This window comes from Zonotrichia leucophrys, chromosome 3, assembly GCF_028769735.1.
Source record: "Zonotrichia leucophrys gambelii isolate GWCS_2022_RI chromosome 3, RI_Zleu_2.0, whole genome shotgun sequence".
NCBI lineage: Eukaryota > Metazoa > Chordata > Aves > Passeriformes > Passerellidae > Zonotrichia > Zonotrichia leucophrys.
Window position 1 is genome coordinate 51,490,328 of NC_088172.1, and position 20,152 is coordinate 51,510,479.

The window sequence follows — 20,152 nt, forward strand, 5'->3', positions numbered from 1 at the left end:
GTTTTTAAAGGGATTGAGTATTTGGAGTTCCTGTATGATTTAGTTTGGATATCTAGCTTTCTGAATGCCAAAAAGGATGAAAAGATCCAAATATCTTTTTCAATCTAATATTAATATTGGCCATAACTCTCTCAGTATTTTTCAACCAGCTGGTCTAGAGTGTTCTGAGAAAACTACTGCAGCACTCAATAGGTGAACCACTGCTGGCAGCAGCTCTTTTTGAAGCACACAAAGCGGCAGTCTCACACTGTAGCAGCAGCAATGCCAGTGACTCCACTACAGATCTCTGGCCTCACTGCCAGGTGGGGTCTGTGCGTTATTCTATGCTTTTGCCCTCAAACAGTTTGCAGGTTAAGGAAACAACTCTGGAAGAGTCTGGTTTGTGAGTCTTGTTTCCGCTTTTGACTTCTGTGAAGGCTTTTGGCTTCCATCAGGTTTCTGACGACACCAGTGCATGACTGTGGCAACGCCTGATGGGCATGGGCTGGATTGAGGAGCTATTTCAGTGAACATGTTTCCTGTCTGCATTCCCGGAGACATTCTGCATCAGAGACATGTTTTCATCTATTTAGCAGCAGAATCAAGTGATTGTGTGCTGAGGGCTGTGAAGGAGCAGTTGCCCTATTTTAGAGCAAGGAGTTCTTTTAAACAAGAGTAGCTTAATCATGAAAGGGATTACGCACAGTGATGGGACTGAGATAGCAGGAAATTGGATTTGCTGATTTAGGACATAACTGTCTGATGTGCCTATGACTAGGAGCAGTATGGAAAGGCACTGGAATGCAAAATTATTCCTGTCTAGTTCATGTAGGACCTGCATTCATATCAATCCACTTTATTTTATAGCAGTATGTTCACATGTATGAAGGAAGGAAGGATGATGCTGCTCTCTTGTTCCAACTTAAGAGGAGCATAAACCACAGCTGGCAGTGATATGCATTTCTTTGACATGTATGGAGAAGTTGCTAATTAATTGCACATTGAAATGGGATGAATCTCCTAGACTGATCAGTCTAGAGCTTGAGTACATGGAGAGGCAAGTAGGAGTCCCATTTTTTGCCTGTGCTCTGTTCCTGTACTGTATATCCTGGTGATCTTCTAAAGTTGTTGGATTTTTTTAATACAAGGGAAGAATTCCCTTTAAACCTTTTCTAGACATATTGTAGATTTCTTTTCTCCATTAAGTTCCAGAGTATCTATCTGTGGATAAGTATGATGATAAAAATACACAGATCTTCACTCTATCCCATTCTTTTGTTGTTCTGCCAGAACTTTCTTATATAGAAAATCACTTTGAGGAATTGATTGGTTTGTGTGTGATAAGCTCTCTAGCACTAGTTTGCCAGCATCAAAGCACTGATCTTTTTTTCTCTTTTTCCCCCTAATCCCTTGGGCAAATGTCATGGAAAGATACAGACACCTTTTTGTCAGTACTGAGGGGCAGACAACATTTAGAAAAATTTTGAATTGCCTTGCAAAATTCTCATAACTCCACAATGCACTAAGTCAGGGTGAAGATATTTTTGGATCATTTTGGGTAATATAAAACTTACTTCTATAAAAATTTCTGCATGCACAAGAACACATTTTTGGGTACTTGTATATACACTAAATTAAATCTTTCAAAGCTTCTAAATGCTTCTAGGCATTGAATCACTTCTGACAAGGAAACTGAACATTAAATGCATTTCCACATCATGTAATCATGTTTGAAATGTATTAGCTTAAAAAAATTAAACTGTCTCTGAGATACCAAAGTTAAGCATTTTCAAATTTTTATCTTTTCACTAATACATGAAACCTGCTCTAGGGCAGAGATATTCCCAATAAAACCAAAAATATACAGGAGAGAAATAAGAACGCTGTGAAAGCTCAGTGTAGATTGACAGGATTCAACTAATCCAAATGCACTGGAGAATGGCAGATTTACCATGACTTCACAAAATAAGGGAAGTGTGAGTGTGTTTGATGTCCTGACGGTGTTCCTGAAAGATGCCTGAAATGATCATTCCCTGATCCAAAACAAAGCATATGCATCTACATGCCTTCTGACAGACATTTTATAGGTACTGAAGGCTAGATGTCATCACATACATTTGAGTGCATTTTCTCAGTTCACAGAGGTATAAGTAGATGTTCCTCCTTCATTCAAAGCACCTGTAAGACATTAAATGGCTAGGTGATTTAAAAGCTGCTTCCAGTGCTGGGCCTTACAAAGATTTAAAAATAAACCAGGAATGTTTCAGACAGTCTTGTTGGGCTTATACTCAAATTCTGAGTCACTAGCAATCAAAAAGTTTCAAGGCTGTTTATTTAACAGTATGACAAAACAGTTGTGCTGGTTTTGGCTGGGACAGGAGCACGGGGATATTTTTTGGATTTGTGCTGAACACAGGGTTAATAAAACAGAGATGTTTTTGTTACTGCTGACCAGGGCTTACTGCAGAGCCAAGGCCTTTTCTACCTTTCCTACTGCCACGTGGCAAGGGAAGTTGGGGGTGCACAGGAGGTTGGGAGGAGACACATCAGGGACAGGTGACCCGAACTGACCACAGGGATATTCCAGACCACATTATGCCTTCCTCAGAATGGATAAGGTGGGAGGAAGAAGAAGGAAAGGAGAGCGTTTGGAGTGATGATCTGTCTTCCCAAGTAACTCTTATCTGTGATGGGGCCCTGCTCTCCTGGACACTTGCCTCCCCATGGGAAGCAGTGGATTAATTCCCTGTTTTGCTTTGCTTTTGTGCACAGTTTCTGCCTTTCCTATTGAATTTTTTTTTGTCTCAGCCCATGAGTTTTCTACCTTTTGCCCTTCAGATTTTCTCCCTGATCCTGCTGCTGCAGGAGTGAGTGAGTGAGGGGCTGAGTGGGCCTTGGTTGCTGGCTGGGTTAAACCACAATAGTGAATAAAAAGAAAAATACTGTATTATATATTGCTGTGCTTAAGGGGTAGGTTTGCAAATGGGATATGCTAGATGCAGAACTGAGGGCCTTGCTGCACAAGCCCAGTCCAGAAAAAACTTGTTCACAATCTACCCTTAACCTTCCAAATGCTCTGGCTGACTGCTGGTGGTTTAATGTATATTGCTCTATTATTGGCTGCAGTAAGATTACTCATATATTTAATAACTCTGTTGAATCAGAATATAATTTCATAAAGCACATCATTCCAGTTTAGGAACTAGTTTGATGATAATTTAGGAACAGAATTTTTATCTGTCAAATGACTTCTGTTTCTTGAAGGTTTCTTCCCAGTGAAAACACATGACTACTCTGCCCATCTCGGCTGCCCAGTCTCTCTCTGAGCACGTAAAAATTTCTGTAGGGATATCAGGGTGATCTTTCCATCCTTGTGCAGACACATGAGAGGCTGATAACAAAGGACATGGTGAATCAATGCTTGGCCATTCCTTCTATTATTTGATGTGAGAGCAGGGTTAGAGACCTCTGGATTACAGCCTTGTGATCTTGGTACTTCTGTTCAACAGAGGTTTTTGCTTTATCTCATCTCTCTGCATTATATGCCTATGAAATTGGATAATAGCAAGAAAGACTGAAGAGAAGTTTTTCTCAATTCTCACTCTGGTAAAGATCACTTCTGGAGGGGCATTTAGGTGGGTTTGGAAAGCAAAGAAGAGCAAAGACAGTTCTAGCATCAGACAGCCAGTCTCTCCTCTGACTGTTGAGGCAAACATTACAATGATCCTGCTTGTAATCAAGATTGTCTGAAGACAAACTGTCCCCAGCAGGACAGTCTCTTAAAAGCTTGTGAAAAGATTGTTTTTTTAATCTTTACTGCCTCTAGACAGCATGAGGAATTGACAAAATGCATTATTCTGATAGATCCTGAGAGAGGTCCCTTTGGGTTCAGCTTTGTCTGGAGCTTTCTGGAGGACAAGGCAAAAAGGAATCTGAAATTTTTTTAATGACTCCATTTTCTGGCTTATTTTCATGCTCCGAAATTTGTACATGACATGCATTTCTGAGTGACCCTGTAACATTTTATCCATTAGGACAATTTTATTCAGCTGTCTTTTACTGTGTGCACAAAGTCTGCATGAAGAATTGTATGCAGCCTTATTAGTAAGCACAGTTATGTACTGGGCAGTGTACATAGTGGGTAGCTAAAATATGACTACACTGCACATTCCTATGCTTTTCAACTTCCAAACTGACAATCATTAAGTTTTTCCCAGCCCGCCAGTGGTAGTCAAGTTGGGAGATACAGCCCCTGTTTCTGCTTGGGAGAAGGTGATCCTTGACCCTGTGCAGTCACAGACACCTGAACCACAAGTTGTGCTGAGGATGAGCTTTCTGAGCCATAAAATTCTGGATGGAGCAATGTGCATAAGGGAATAGAGGCCAAGACAGGACTGTGGATTCAGCTCCAGTTTAAACCACCTTTTCTCTTAAAAACCAAGCTGTACTATTTATTTCAAGATCTGAGGAAAGGGTAAACCTCTTTGAGCAAATTGTTCTGCTACCATTTCACTCTGAAAGTCTTTGAACCCAGTGTTCAAAATTACAACAGTTTTTGAGTAATGTCAATAGACAAAGAAGCCCTGTCTGGGTAATCTTCTAACCATTCTGAAAGACCCTCCCCGCTCTTTCCAAGCTGAAGCTACTAGAAGCAACCTGAGAGCATCTCTGAAAATAAACCAGGAAGAATACCTGCAAGAGATGACCTTTTCTTTCCTTTTCACACCTAGTGATGCGTGGGTCTGTGATATAATTTTCTATTGTGACATTGTGTGATTTAACATCTATGGAAAGTTTTTCTATTGAACCAGATAATATCTCAGGCCAGACAAAAAAATTATCTGTGACTTGGACTGCTGAAGTGTACAGAATAATTATTTACTACATGAAATAATACTTGAAAATCCTGTACTTACATGCTGGAAAATATTTACACAGTTATTTTTACTGTGCAGCTATCAATGTAACCACATGATTGACACAGAGTCACCAGGAGCAAGATTCAAATCTATATTAATAATTTATGAATTCATGATTTAGTACAATTTGAACCGAAAGTTTAGGAAATTTTAAGGTGCTAAGGTCCATGGCTTAAATCTAACAATTAGCAACACTTTAATATTGATATTCAATAGTGCTGATTCTGGTGCTGAATGTTTCACTTATTTCTGCAGAAATCACTTTAATTTATTTGTCACATTCAAAAGTGCAAACAAACTGCAGAATACAATTATACACACACACAATGACAGCACACAGGATGACTATCAAAGGTGTTGCTGTGCCTATCAATGTCTTTTTTCTTTGTGATGATTGCCATTTCCCAAAATCTCTTAGGAACTTATTAGTATTGCATCTATTCACATGTACTTAATAAAGGGGAATATATTGACTGTGGTGCTATGTTTACTGGAACTCTTTCAATGCTTCATGTAAGATGGAAAGGGTAATTAGCCATTGATGTATTGGCCAAGAAGCCAATTAAACAAGACGTAGGAAGTTATTGTTTGTTCGAGTGACCTGTGGAGTTGAACTAAATGACAAACTAAGTTGGAGTGGTATCTTTCTTGTCCATGAAGACTACAGAAACTCTTTCAAAAACAGTCAAGTTCAAATTATATAATTTATTAAGGATGATATACCAACAGGTGGATATTTTCTTCTATTTGGCTTCTTTGTGGCAACTAACTGTGAATATAGATTTCCACAGCCACAATAATGCACATTAGGCTTAGAGTAGTGCTAGAGACAGCACATTACACTATGCTCTTTATACACATGGACAGTTTTAGAAAACCTCTCTCAGCTCTTTTTCCGTGAAGACAATAGTGGTAATTGCTTGAGACTGAAGCATTTTTAGCTTGTTTCTGCTCTAGCTTTTAGATGGTTTCCTTTTTCAGCTTGGTAAATAAAGAACTTGTGATGATTAGGTCAGTTCAAGGGATAAAGTTATCTTGGCATAATTAGCATCTTAAGATGAGCCTTCCAGCCCGACTGACGTGGGGTTTTTTATATCCTGAGCTGGTATGTCTGCTCTCACAAGCTTCCAGACAGTGCAATAGTAGCAGTATTCACTGAAGAAGACAAAAAGAATTTGTCCACACAGCCTAGAACCAGCATCTTGTATTATACACAGGAAAAAGGATCTATGCAAAACTGGGGAAGTATACCAGTGTTTTCAGCACAGATGTTACAATGACAACCCATGAAAGATTCCTATCATATAGTTACAAGTGTAGAAATGGACTAAATTCTCTCATACTTCATGCATTCTTTTGCAAAACTGATACCTTGAGAAGGCTGACCTAGAAACAGAGACTAGATGGAGTTAAAGAATAAAGCAGGTATTTATTAAAAGGCCTCAGTGAGTACACCTTGGGCAGTACAAGAGCCAAGCCAAGGCTACACCCAAGATGAACACAAACTGGTCACAAAATGGATGACCGGTCATGAAGTCTCTCACTTTTATAAGTTCTGGTTCAGTACCATATTTGAGTTAATTGTCCAATTACAGCTTTAGCCCATGAAGTCCCATCCTTCTTATCTTTCTCTCTCCAAATTTTTGTAGTTTATGCTCTTGGGCCTGAAAGTTGGATCAGTTGTCCTTTGGTCCCCAGCTAGAGAAGGAATTGTTTTGTCTGCCTACTCTGTGAAGAGAGCTTACTATCCCCTAATATGAAGCTCAGAACTACACACTAAAGCAGTACAGAATATGAAAAAAATAAAAGCTAAAACCTAAGGCGTCTGTACAGGAATTAGTTAAGGAGGCAAAGAGACTTCTGACAGCTTCCCTGCATCTGCAGATGCACTCTTTGTCATTACCATCGTTAGTTTCCCAAGAAAGCTTGGATTCCCCAAGATCCCAAAAAACTTGCAGACTACATATGGTGAGTGTCAATAGTGAATCACAGTGAGATAAGGCACCCTAGGCAGGTTTGGTTTCAGATTTCTAAATTTTGAACTCCACTATGGTGCTGTTATGGGTTTTACTTTTAACAGATAATACAAATGGATTTTGGAGGTTATTTCTATTCTGCATTCGTTTTGTGCAGGTAGAAACAAGAAGGCTTCCATAAGGTCCCATCCTGTAGGACACTTGACAGGCCTCAGAGCAGGGGGAAAATGTAGGGACGTGGCTTTGAAAGATGGTTCTTAGTATCTGTTTAGATAATTAGATATTATCTTGGAGATATTTACACACGTAAGAGCATCCTAAAAAATAAAGTAATTTTTCAAAGGTTCACCATAGAAAAATCCAGTTTTCTATGTCCAAAACCATGAAGAAAAGAGCTGGGTAAAAATGAATGGGAAATTCAGACTGACTGTTATGACATCTAAAATACACATTCTTGTCACATTCTTGTCTAATCAGAGGTTTATTTTAGATTTGCTAAGAAGACTGGGTTGGAGTAGCTGAAGCAGGAGGGAAACATACCTGGTGATGAAAGAATCATCTGATCCTTAGCTGAAATTTGAAGATTATAAATGTGCTGATAGAAATAGGGCATATTTCATAGAGCTTGTTCAAAACAAAGAATACAACATGACCAAACAAGAAACTACTTTTCTTTCCGACAAACTTTGGATTACCATGTGGTTTCCTGGGCTTTAAGGTAAATGGAATCCTTTAAACAAGTCAAGTGAAACATTAGAAGGAAATTGCTTTGAAAGAAAACGAGATATGTTAAAGCTCCTGTTAAAGCTTGTGTGGTCACAGATCCTCTGGTGGTATGAGTGCAGAATACGTGTCTGATAGTGAGAGAGGAATGGCAAAAACATGACATCCATCCATGCTAAAGAATGAGAAGGAATTCGGAATGACACTTCTAGGACAGCTGCTTATCATGAACCAGATGGACATGAAGCAGTAGTCCTCACACATACCAGGCAACAGAAGCATAAGGAGAACCAAATATCTTCCCAAACCGCTTTGGAGTCTTTGAGACAAGCTGAGATTGCATTCTGGGCTGAAGGAGCAGGGATATGAAAACACAGAACTGTACTAGAAGCATTAGGAGTTTTCCCAGATAACATGCCAGGCAAGGGGAAAAGAACCTTGGAAGTATCACAGGAGTCAGCAGCTCTCCTGCATGCCTTTTGCTCATCATTACATCTATTCAGAAGTTTTAATCAAGCAGGTCTCTGATATGGATGCTGGTGACATGCCCAGACATACGAATGCAAGCGGTGAAAGTCTGTTTGGGAGTCATGGGCATAATCCAAATGTTCAGTGGTTTTGAAAGCTGGTTTTGAAAATTGTTAACCCACGCAGATTAATAATGCAAAGGTACCACCTGGAACAGGAGGAACTTGTTCAAGTGGTGTAGACAGGATAATGTTTGTTAATACAATTTACATGTTGCGGGAATTTGCTTCAGTTGATAAGTCTGTTCTGAGAATCCACACTTTTGACCTGAAAGCAGGACTCAAAAAGGGTGAGAGAGGAAATGAAGGCTCCCATGTTCCACCTGTGACCCTCCCACAGCCTGGGATCTGAGGAGACAAGCACTATTCTCCTGAATGTTTCTGTTGCAGAAGGCAACTCATGAGTTTTTAATTTAAAAATATTTGTCTGTGTTTTATTCTGCTTGGCATCACATTTCTGAGTCTGCAGAACTCACTCAGGCTAAAGGTATGTGGATTGTACTTCTGTAATAAACTTATCTAAAAGAACAAACTGATGATTTTCTCCTTATCTCTTCTGAGAAGCATTCAGAGACAGCTGCCAAGAAAGTGATGCTGGGAAAAGTTTCAGCATTTTCCTTTCAGCACTTCATCCATTTTTTCAAACCAGGTGATACTGAGGAATATGAACATTTGTGAGAGTGGGATCCAGCAGTGCAACATGATGGTGAAAGCAGATATTGGAGAATATGCTAATCATGCCATTAAAGGATTAGAGAAGGCCACGTTAGTTTATCAGTTTTTGGTTTTATTTTTTATTCTTCATACACAGCCTCTTGAATTTTCCTGTTATTGCTTTTGTAAAAGATGAAAAAGCTGTTATGTTAGCTGCTGACTAGTAGTGCACCATCAATCTGCTCTAAAAACTCATGGATCAATGTGCTGTGGCTATGGGATCAAAGGCAGAGTTTCTGAAGTCATCCACAGCAACATGAGCTGTAATGCACAGGGGACATCCTGCTAACCCAATGATTCGTAAGAGAGAGCTCATGAGTCAGTAGAAGTTTCCTTTTCTGACAGAATATGAAAGTCCTAAAACAAGTCTCTTAGTATTTTTATCTTTTTTTTTTCCCTAAACAAAATTTTAATCCTATTTCTGATGTAATTCTCTTTTTCAAATACAATTACATGATAAATTTGGTAAATGCTAAGCAGGTCCTTCATGGAAATAAACTGGTTTCTCTCTTCTAAGGATTTGGCTTTAAGAGATTTTTAGCACATCAATTTCAGAACAATTCTACGTGCTAAAAATAGTTAGCAAACCTGACTAACAAACCTTAGAACTCCCAAATTTCTTACTCCAGATGATTTAGCTATTTTAAGTAATACTTGATTTATGTAAATTGCATAAGTTTGTACACAAATGGTAAGACAATTTTTCAGAAAACTTTTGCTCTTTGGTCCATTTTGTCTAATTGGTTCTCCATCATTCCTAAATATTGCAATTTTATAATTGTAACTTTTTTTATTTTAATATCATTGTAACTTTTTAAATTTTTTTGTTTCATTAAGTGGAACATTAAAGAAGAAATTAAAGCAAAAATGGAGACTAACCAAAAGATATTTGATAACACATAAAATAAAGGTAAAAGTTTCAGTAAATGTGAACAGAGGGTGCTGTGCATCAGGATTCCTGTAAAAACCACTGAAACATACTTGATTTCCCAGGAGTTGCCTGTGTTTAATTATTGTCCTGGGCTCTTGAGCACTGTTTTTTCCCAAATGACGCTTTCCTGAAAGGGCACAGGTTTTCCAGTAACAGTGAGAGCTACCATCTGAAAAGGGTTCATCTGCCTAGATCTTAGAGGACTCGCTTAGGACGTCAGTGGAAAAGGGTTTTTTCTCCATCTGTCTGTTTATAAAGAACTATTTTTCTTTTAATGACTTACTCTTATCAAATGTGGAAATAGTAGTGTATGTAAGCTTTGGGGGGGAAAATAATTGGAAAAGATAGAATTTGGATTGCCATCCCAAACCCTTGTCAGTCATCCCAAACCAACCTCCTTCAATGAAAATCCTCTCAAGAAATGCGAGGAAGGACTAAGGAGAAAGGGGGAGGTGCCATCTCTTCTTCAGTTTGTCTTCAAGAAGAGGAGATGGTGGCTTGCAACAGGATGCTGAAGGGAAATGAGGCAGTTGTTAGTGCAACTGAAGGGTGCTTGGGGCATTTGGGGCCAATTCAAAGCTCCACTGGAGACTTCCTGAGTAAACAAGAGGAACCACTCGATCACCCTATGACTCAGTTTCTTATCTATAGAATAGTGAAAAAATAGATGGTATTGTAAGATTAGATGCACTACAGATTTCTCAGATCGTTAAGGGACCCCTAGAGAGGTTTCTTTATCAACACTGTCATCCCTAGAGAGGTTCTGAGGCCGCTTTAGCCGGCCTGACAGCATGTTGTCCGACCTAGTGTACCACCTGCAAAAACAAAAGTTACAGCAAATCACATTCACTAGGTACGGTATGGAAGGGTGCAGTGCAGTACATCACAGCCCCAAATGGTTCAGTATGGTAAGAAAGCCCTGATTTGCCAGTGAGTCCAATTTTTGGTCTCCTCAGAGCACGCAGCCATCCATCCATACCGCACATACACAGCGACTGACAGCAGACTTGTTTTTCACGTATCCCTCAGACCGAGTTGGCTGCTCCCCTCCTCCCTGCCAGGGACCGCAGCCCGCAGGACTCCTGCGAGACCCGTCTCCAGGCTGCGCTAGCTCAGGCTTGCTGGCGCTGGGAGGAAACTTCTTTCTTCTGCGCTTCCTGCTGCCAGCAGCCTTTGTCTTTTCCCGCAGCGGCGCCCTCGGCGGGAGCGGGACTGAGGAGGAGGAGGAGGAGGAGGAGGAGGAGAGGGCTGGGAACCGGGACTGAGGAGCGGGAGCGGGACTGAGGAGGAGGAGAGGGCTGGGAACCGGGACTGAGGAGCGGGAGCGGGAGCAGCCGCGGCCCCCTCGGACCCGCCCTGGCCGCGGGGTCCCGGTGCAGCCTCCCTTCGTCCCTCACCGCTCCAGGCCAGGAGATTGGGCAACCGCACACTTGGCCGTGCCCCAGCCACGCGTCCCTGCACCACCAGGAGATGGCTTTGCCCTTCCTCCCTCGTCCTGCGAGTAGTTGAGTGAAGACCACCGCGCTCCCCCGGGTCGTGCACACTGCACAAAGCCTATGCGCCCTAGCCGGGATATTTCTGAGGTGAGGGGAATTCGGTGCCATTGATGCTCATCCCGCCATTCCGGAGCAGAATAGCTCCTTCGACCCCTAGTTATGTAGTAACAAGGGGAAAATTTCCTGAAATTAGACTACTGCAGGAACTCTGGTTTTATTCATAGCTGTCATCCGAGAAACAAATTTCCAGGCATTTTTAATCTAATTCACTTATTCTTTATGTAACTGAATTAGAAAATGTGATTAAGCATCGCAGAATCTTCGGCATTGAGCCTGCCTAACCTTTAGTGAAACATGAAACAGAAAAACTTATTAGAAGTAAGAAGAAATGGTGAAATCTTCTGTATGGATTCGGTACAATCGTTACCTAATGAGTAGGAGGATTAGAGGCACAAAAACTCAAGAAAAAAGAAAAAAAAAGAAAAAAAAAATTGGATGATGATCTTTACAGCTGAAATTCTTCCGCGATTGTTTGGCAAATATTTCAGGGCAGCACCGAAAAGACACGGTGGGGTAGTGAAGAGGTCCTTGCTGGAGCAGAGCCGTCCTGCCGGCCCGCCCGCGGCTCCCACGCTCACTTCCCCTGTGTTTCTTTCTCCGCTGCCCAGATCTCTCTGAGGCAGGCAAAATTCGAAGGAGAAAAATCAAAGGCTTGAAACCCATTCTCCCTTGCTGTGGCATCCCCGAGGTTTGGGCTTAAGACACCCTATAAGGAAGAGCTGATCCCCCCGCTGCTCAGGGGGGTTTAACACACGCTCCAGCCGCGCTCCCTTGCGCGCCAGCGCAGCGGAACCGTCACAAGCACGGCCGGGCTCGGCGGCACCAAGAGGCGCTCGGATGTGGAGCTTAATCCGTGCTCCACGAACACGCACGCAGTTTAAACAAGAAGAGTAGAAAGCACCCCAACACCTGCCAAAATAAAACTAAAACCCGCAAGAAATTTTTGTTTTCCAGACCAGCTCCCTGCGCACCTCGGGCAGGAACCCCCATCAGGGACTTGCATGTGCCGGGGATGGAGAGGGACCAGGTTAGCACGGAAACACTGCCGAGGAGCTGGGGAAAGGAGCAACCCTGCGGCGCGGAATGGGCTCCTCAGGGAAGCACGGGGGCTGGGGGAGTGTGGGCTGGGAGCGGAGGGTCCCAGAGAGCGCAGCCACCTTCGCTCCGGCTATGCCGGGTGCGGGCAGGGATGCGCGGTGTGGCGCGCCCGCAGAGCCCGACGGCCGCCGGCTCTCCCGCCTGGCGAGGCGGAATCACCCCTCCGACGGGGCTCCGCTCCTCCAAAACTATGTCATTAACATAAATCAAATAATGGCCGAGGGGGTGAGGGGGAGGGGGAAGAGGTACGCGGCTGCTCATGTGTTAAATATAAGTCTCTGACTGTCCTGAACAAAGCGACCGTCCCCTTGGGAAGGGTGACGTCTCTCCAGTAACGTGATTGCTGCTTCGGAAGCAGAAACGTGTAAACGCTATAAAACGCGGTGGCGCGGCGGGCAGCTCAGAGCGTGCGGCGAGACGGAGCCCTCTTCTTCATCCTCCTCCTCCTCCTCACCCTCTGCTGCCGCCGCCCCGGCAGCCGCGCAGCGGAGCAGGGCGCACTCCCCCAGCATCGCTCCGCTCCGCGCCCGCCCGGCCAGACCCACCGACGGACTCGCGGCTCCGTGAGTAACTTTCTCCCCGCCGCAGCGGCAACTTCCCAGCGCATGAGGAACCATGTCCCCGTCCCGTACCCTCGCTCGTCTTCGCCCCTCCCGGACCTGCAGGGAAGCCACCCCGGCCGTCGGGGAGCGGGGAGAGATTCTGAAAGCCCGGGGCACCCGGGGCGGGACCCTCTCTTGCTGCCGCTTAAGTCGCTGAGCCCTGGGCACCGCTGTCCCTCGCACCGGGCCGGGGGTCGCCTTCGGGGATGCCAGCTCTCCCTGACCGCGGGCGGCTGCTCCACCATCGCGACCCTGCTGGCCGCCGGCGCCTTTCGGAACAGAGACCTGGCTTGGGAGGGGGACCAGGGCAGTCTCTCGGCAGCCCGAGACGAAGCCCCGGTGCCAGCGGGTGCGGGCGGGCCGGGTCGGAGGGTGACGGCTGCGCTCTTCCCTCCGCAGGTGGCGGCCATGGAGCACCGCGGCGCCTCCCCGCTCCTCCTCGCCCTCGCCCTCCTCAGCGCCCTCTGCTGGCGGGCGCGGGCGCTGCCCCCGCGAGGCGCCGCCTTCCCTCCCGTCCCGCGGTAAGGCCGCGCTCCGCTCCGCGCTCCGCGCCCCGATCCGCGTCCCTCCGCCCGCAGGGACCTGCCCAGCCCCGGCCGGTGCCGAAGGGGCTGTGAGAAGCGCGCTCCTCCCGGGGAACGCGCAGCGCGGCGCTCGCCGTCGGGCGTTTGCCCGGCATCGGGCGGTGCGCGGGGCTGCGGTCAGGCGGTCCCGGGCGGTGCCCGCCGAGCCCAGCCGGTGAAAGCCCCGGGACGCGGCCGCTCTTCCCGAGGCGGCTGCAGCAGCGCTGCCCCGAGGGCTGGGGCGCGGTGAGCGCGGGGGGCGGACGGGATGCGGGCCACGGTGAGCCCCGGGACGGTCCATGGGGACAGGGCGGAGGGCAGGTTTGTACCTCTGCGGGCTTGGGCCGATTGAAGGTGCTGTTAGTGGTCCGGCTGAATTAAATCAGATGGCTGAACGGTACGGTTTGCATTTAGGTGAGAGAAGCATACAGTGTAGAAGGACCGATGAAAAACAGGCAAAAAGGCACTGAATGACTTCCAAAAGGTGTGAATTGAGCCTGTTCGTTTTACACAGCAACTTTGCACCTTTTTTTTTTACCAGATGGAAGACTTACATGAATCAGACATATAAACGGTGATAAAGGTGACTTTAAAATTACAAGGACTTAAGTCTATCTTAGTTTTAGTGTGTGACTTTTGCATGTCATCACACGCAGGGGTTTCCTACAATGATTTCCTTGTCTGCCACAAAATATCAGAGCAGCCAGAAGGAATGATGCCAAGCCACTGCTATGCAGTCAGACTGCCCTTGATAAAATATGACACTTCATAAGAAACTGCAGTTTACGAAAATGTGAACTGTACATCAGTTTATACAGAGCAATTGCCATGACGCATTTGAAGAGATTAAGAGATTTTTTGTCTTCTAACATGAGAGAATAAAAACATGTAGAGATACATGACTGCACTTTTTATTTAGTTTGAAGTTCTTGGTGTATTTGCTTTCTTTGGAGAAGGCCTAAGAACTGTTTCATTCTGCATTTCAATGCACATCTTATATCTTAACTGGGAGGTAAGTACGTCACAGGAGCAGTTTTCACTTTGGTGGAGGCTGTTAATTTCATCCATCATTTATACAAAATGCAGTTGTTAGGAGAAGCTTCACAGTTGTCACTTGTACTGTGATTGTCATACATTATGCACTGGAATAAATTGTGTTCAGTGACAACATTTATCTAGAAAATATGAATTTGATAGAAGGATCTGTTATGTCAATTAATCTACAATTAAGCATGGATTCTACCTGAAAGTGATTTTGAATTATCCAGTTTTCTTTTAAATGCCTTACCAATGAAAGTAGGTAGATGTGCATTTTGACACAAACCAGAATGTTGTCTCCAGTAAAGTGTCTCATATCCTCAGCCAGCTTTACTTTACACGGTTTCTTTCTCCAACAGATTGGGAAACAGAATGCCATTTGATGGAGCCAGTGAACCTGACCATGCCCGTGGGACATTAAAATCAGAATCAGATATTTTGCAGAACACACTACCTGAAAATGAGAAATTCTATTTTGATCTGTCCAGAATTATTGATAGGTGAGTTTCTTTATTATCGTAAATACAAAAGATGATGGACTACTTGATTTCTGCCAAAAAATCACTCGCATTTTCAAACTGAGAGTAGGAAAGGAAGACTCAGTTATGGAAGAAAATCCCACAGCTGCTGCTTGAATACTGGTAGCAGTAGGGATGTTGGCAGAAATGTTGATTGTGTTGCCATTCTGGCATGATGAATGCTTTCACTTTCCAGGAAAGAAGTGAAAAGTATATTGCGAAAATCTGAAAGTTATTTTATGAAATTAGTTCCCTTTAACATGAACAGTAGTTAAATTAAGGAAAGCAGTATGTTTGCAAAAATTACATTATCAAAATTATATGAACCTAGGCTGTATTGTAGAGTTTATTTATTGTCCATTTCAGAAATGCAAGGCATGCTGATGGAATTTTCACCAGTGTCTACAGCCATCTTTTGGCTAAACTTGCTGTGAAGAGATATCTGCATTCGCTTATTAGAAAACGAGTTAGGTGAGGTGACACATTAGGTAGATTTTTTTTCCTAGCTGGCTTTATTGGAAATATTTTTTACCCTACTGTATCCAAGGTCTCCTTTTTGTGATTTAGAGGTACCAAAAGAGAAGCCTATATAATTGTGGGGGAGCTGAAAATCCTATAAAAGTATTTAGTGATATTACTAAATGAGAATGTTACTATTTATTTCTCACACAGCTGTGAGAGGTAGAGCAACAGACACTGCACAAAATGTGGATAATGTGTCCTGGAAATATTATAATGATTATCATGCCAAACTGCTAATTGTTTTTTTCGGTAGTGTTTTTGCTAGCTTGGTGGATGAGTGGCAAAAGTAAATACAAAGTGATTGATTACTCAGTACTTAACAAGAGGGAAGTACACAATGAAATCACTAAATGATTGGTTTATAGTAAAAATGTAAAGGTATAGGGTTTTTTTCTGCTGTAGAACACATTGACAGATGTTTGTGAGATCTGTATTGCAGCAGAATTCAAAAAATGAGGCAAATTTATAGAATAGGGATCCAAATGCAACTTCCAGACTAAGACATCAATAAACTAATGGGCACAGCGTGCTAGGTACAATCACTGTATAGTTCCCTTGTTTTCAAATCTATAAACAGCAGCTGTGAGCCACTGTGGCAATACCACTGAGTGCCCACTTCATATGCTCAAAAGCCAAGTAGAAATTAGGTCCTCCCATTATGTCAGTGCTGCCTTTGTTCCAGAACATACAGTTCCAATTTCTCATATGCTGTAAACTAACTTAGACCATTTAAAATAGAACACCCTGGCATTTCCCAAGATTGTGCATGAAGAAAAGACCTCCAGGTTTGGCTTTCACAAGGTGTGTTTTGTCTTCTGAAACCTTAGAATAAGCATTTATAGCTATTTATGTGAGGCTCCACTCTACCTTTCCTCAGTGGCAGACTCCACCTCCACTGAGTTCAATGTGAACAGTGATGAGGTCCTTTAAGAGCTTTTTGCAACTTAAACCAGGTTGTACCTTGGCATTGTACTGAAATAAATTCACACAAATTATAGAAATTAGAATAAAATCTGTTTATTAAAAGGTGCAACCTGGGGTGTGAGAACAGGCAGGAGTAATGAAATCCACACTTAAGTATTTGATCTGGCAGAACTCCTGGGACAAGGACTTTAGAAATCATTGACTGTGTATCCTAATTGCACAGGCCATGGCAAATGAGATGAGAAAACAATCAGTGAAAGGTGTTCCCCAAAAGGCTGAATAACAATTTTTGAAATTTGATCCTTGTTATTAAAATGCATAGTAAGCCGTGGAAGCAGTGGCTTTTTTTCAGCAGAAGAAAGATCTGAAGTCAATGATGGAAATGAAAGATGAAATGAAAATTTGATTTTGTTAGGCTAATCAATACCATAAAGCTTATTTCACTCGTTTAATTGTATTTTCTTTTAAACAGATGTCATCTCTTAACTTTTCCTTTGTAATTGTTGTATTGCCAGCTCCCAGGACAGTCCTGTCAAACGCCACTCCGATGCTGTCTTCACCGACAACTACAGCCGCTTTCGAAAGCAGATGGCTGTGAAGAAATACTTAAACTCAGTTTTAACTGGAAAAAGAAGGTACTACAAGAAAGGACATATGTATTCTTTCCATACTTCTATGGCATTAAGACAGAAAAGGTTTATATCCCTGTATGTGTACAGAGAGGACAAACAAAAGGCACTCAATGTTAATGACTTGATAGGATAGTTTATAGCGTGGTTTTCAAATACAGACAACATTTCTTCCCAGACTGGAACAGACACCACAATCAGAATAGAAGAATAAAGAGGAAATGGCATCTGGCAATTTAAAAAATCTTCCAAAAGATTCTTAAGTAGTTTTTGTTTGGAAAAAAATCTTAAGGAAAAAAACCTACAGAGCTATGGAACATGAACAACAATTTAATAAAGAAATACGTTGAAAATTTGCCTCTCTGTGAACACATGAAATGAAAATTTGAAAATCCCTAAAGGACTATATGTCCTCATCAGTATAGGTGAGATGTGCCAGCATACATTTTTGTAGACCTTGTACTCTGTTTGTATATTCACTCAGACAACTGCTTTTAAATATCATGTCTCTGTATTCACTAAACATGCAATTTCATGTGTTCTGTAACACTATGGTTTAAGAGAATGTGCAGAAGCTACAGTTAAAAGAAGGCTTTGCATTCTTTGCTTTTTCTTCTGAGAGCAATAAATCTTGTTTCTGATCCACAACAGCCAGGAAGAGCTAAATCCTGCTAAACTTCGAGATGAAGCAGAACTTCTTGAACCATCCTTTTCAGAAAACTACGATTCTGTAGATGAGCTGCTGAGCCACCTCCCACTGGTGAGACGCCAATATTGTCTTTTCTCTTGCTATCTGCAACTTGACTTGACCCATAAAATTACATTATTTGTACATGGAGTAGGCCTATCAGAAAATCAGGATATCCTAGGAAAGGGAGTCATGTTCCATGAAAAGCTTTATTTTTCTAATATTTCTTCACTAATTGTGGCTGAATAAAATAATAATTTTAATAATAAGCTTTATGTTATCACATGATTGCTGCTATTGAAACTTGCTAATTAAATGGCACTGTTCATAATGCACCTAACTCACTTGGGTGTTTCTACCAGTGAGCACTGCAGCATAAAACCAGAAGTGACTGATTTTTAATTACAAAGACCATTATTTCTTCAGAGAACAAACTTAAGGATATTTCTTTTAATTAAAAAAAATGCAGCAGATTTTGTTTAACATCTTTTTAGAAAGAAGTTGCCCCTAGAATTAAGAGTATCAGCAAGATAAGTAGTACTCAAGTACCTAAGAAGTAGTACTCAAGTACTTGACATGCAAATCTTGCAGTTACTGTTTTCCATTTAGCTACTACTATTTTTTCTAAAGTCATTCACAATTATTTTCTTTTTAGTTTACTGAAACATAATCCCTTCTACATCAACACTTACAGGAACAAAATATTGAAAGAATAAGGTAGAAACAAATTTGGCTTGGTATTCTTGAAAAAGTATTATGAAATTGATGATGGGATTGTTTTTGGCATTCAGCTGTGTCTCAAAAAGTAAGAAAAAAGATTTAAAAACTATTCTTGAAGATAAAATTTGGAGCAATGTCTTTTCTTGTATCATCCTGAACCACCCATCCCTCTGACCCAAAAAAGATGTTTCCATTCAAGACTGAAATAAAATGAGAAAATGTTCTTTTCCTTTCTGCAAATGTGGCAATTCCTCTAAAGCTCCTGAAGGTTAGAAAGGACATAAACTGCTTATGCATTGAGGAATTAAATAATTTTTAAGCAACATGATTCTGGAAAGAAATGTTCTTCCTAGATAAAATTATTGCAAGAAATATCTGCTCTTGGATTTTGCAGCTTCTTAAAGTTCTGGCATTAACGAAGGGAGAAAGAATAGTGGTGCAGCAGGTCATAGAAAAAAACATTTTCAGTTCCTTTCCATTTTTATTGACTTTACTGATGAGGCAGATCTACCTGTAGGTGAATCAGTATTGACTGTTGCTTGGCATTTTATTGCAGTGCCCAGTTGCTAATGTAGTGTGGAAAGAGCAGCCTGAATTTGTGTATCCATTTCAAGGCAAGGATACAGGTTTTTTCAAAGTGGGCAATTCTGTGCTGTAGTAACAAGTTTAGTCTAATCTGCAGTAACATTTTTAGTCCTTCAACCTTTCTTTTCTCATCCTGTGGTCTGGTCTGAGTGTGATGCCCAGCAAACCCCTGTGAGCAGCCACATCTCAGCCTGCCAGTGCCAAGCACAGCAATTGTTTTGTATCAAGTGTTCCTCAATTCCTGCTGTCTGCCCTCATACACCTCATGATGCAACTGCTTGCAGAAGTGACTTCTAAAGCACATCTCTCCTTTGCTTTTCAGGACCTCTGAAGGACACCTGGTAAAGTCTATGACGAGAACAAGCTATTTTTGAGTTCCACATAGTATTTCAAAGAGATGACTTTAGTCATCAAACCAGAACAAATATGTTGTGAAGTGAAAGTTGTGATATATTTGTTTCTTACGTAATAAAAGTTGATATTTACATTGTAAATATTACTCTAGCATTCTCTACTGAAAGCTGTACATATGGATGCCAGTTTAACTCATAAGAAGTCTGTGAGTCCATATGCTGTAAATCCTTTACTTCAATAAATTCATTTGAAAATGAGTGTGCAGCTGAAAAGAGCCCATCATGACTAATTAATTGGCTTAATTTAGGTGTGTTCCAACTTCAGACAAATGTGTAATAATAAGGAACCATTTCTAGACAGCCTCATAAAGAACATGTGACAACATGAGGGGAAGAATGTCCAAAGTGTGTAAAACTGCTTTACAAAGATCTCTGAAGGTTATTGCCAAGAAATGCTTTTCTAGCAGTTTACCAAGCAACCAAGCAACTAGAAAAAATTAATAAGAATTCAAAATTTTTTGACCTCCAGCAGTATCTCTACTTCTGGTTCACATTTTAATATTTCACAGCATATAAATTATATCAAG

At 42.1% G+C, this 20,152-nt stretch overlaps 1 protein-coding gene across 1 annotated transcript; it reads left to right on the top strand.

Moving 5' to 3' along the window:
* The first annotated feature begins 12,756 nt into the window (after positions 1–12,756).
* VIP (vasoactive intestinal peptide) lies at positions 12,757–19,838 on the top strand. Its single transcript, XM_064706943.1, has 6 exons — positions 12,757–12,986; positions 13,425–13,546; positions 14,986–15,126; positions 17,106–17,225; positions 17,871–17,979; positions 19,535–19,838. The coding sequence occupies exons 2-6, from the start codon at positions 13,434–13,436 to the stop codon at positions 19,541–19,543; spliced, it is 492 nt and encodes a 163-aa protein (XP_064563013.1). The 5' UTR covers positions 12,757–12,986; positions 13,425–13,433; the 3' UTR covers positions 19,544–19,838.
* The last annotated feature ends 314 nt before the right edge of the window (positions 19,839–20,152 follow it).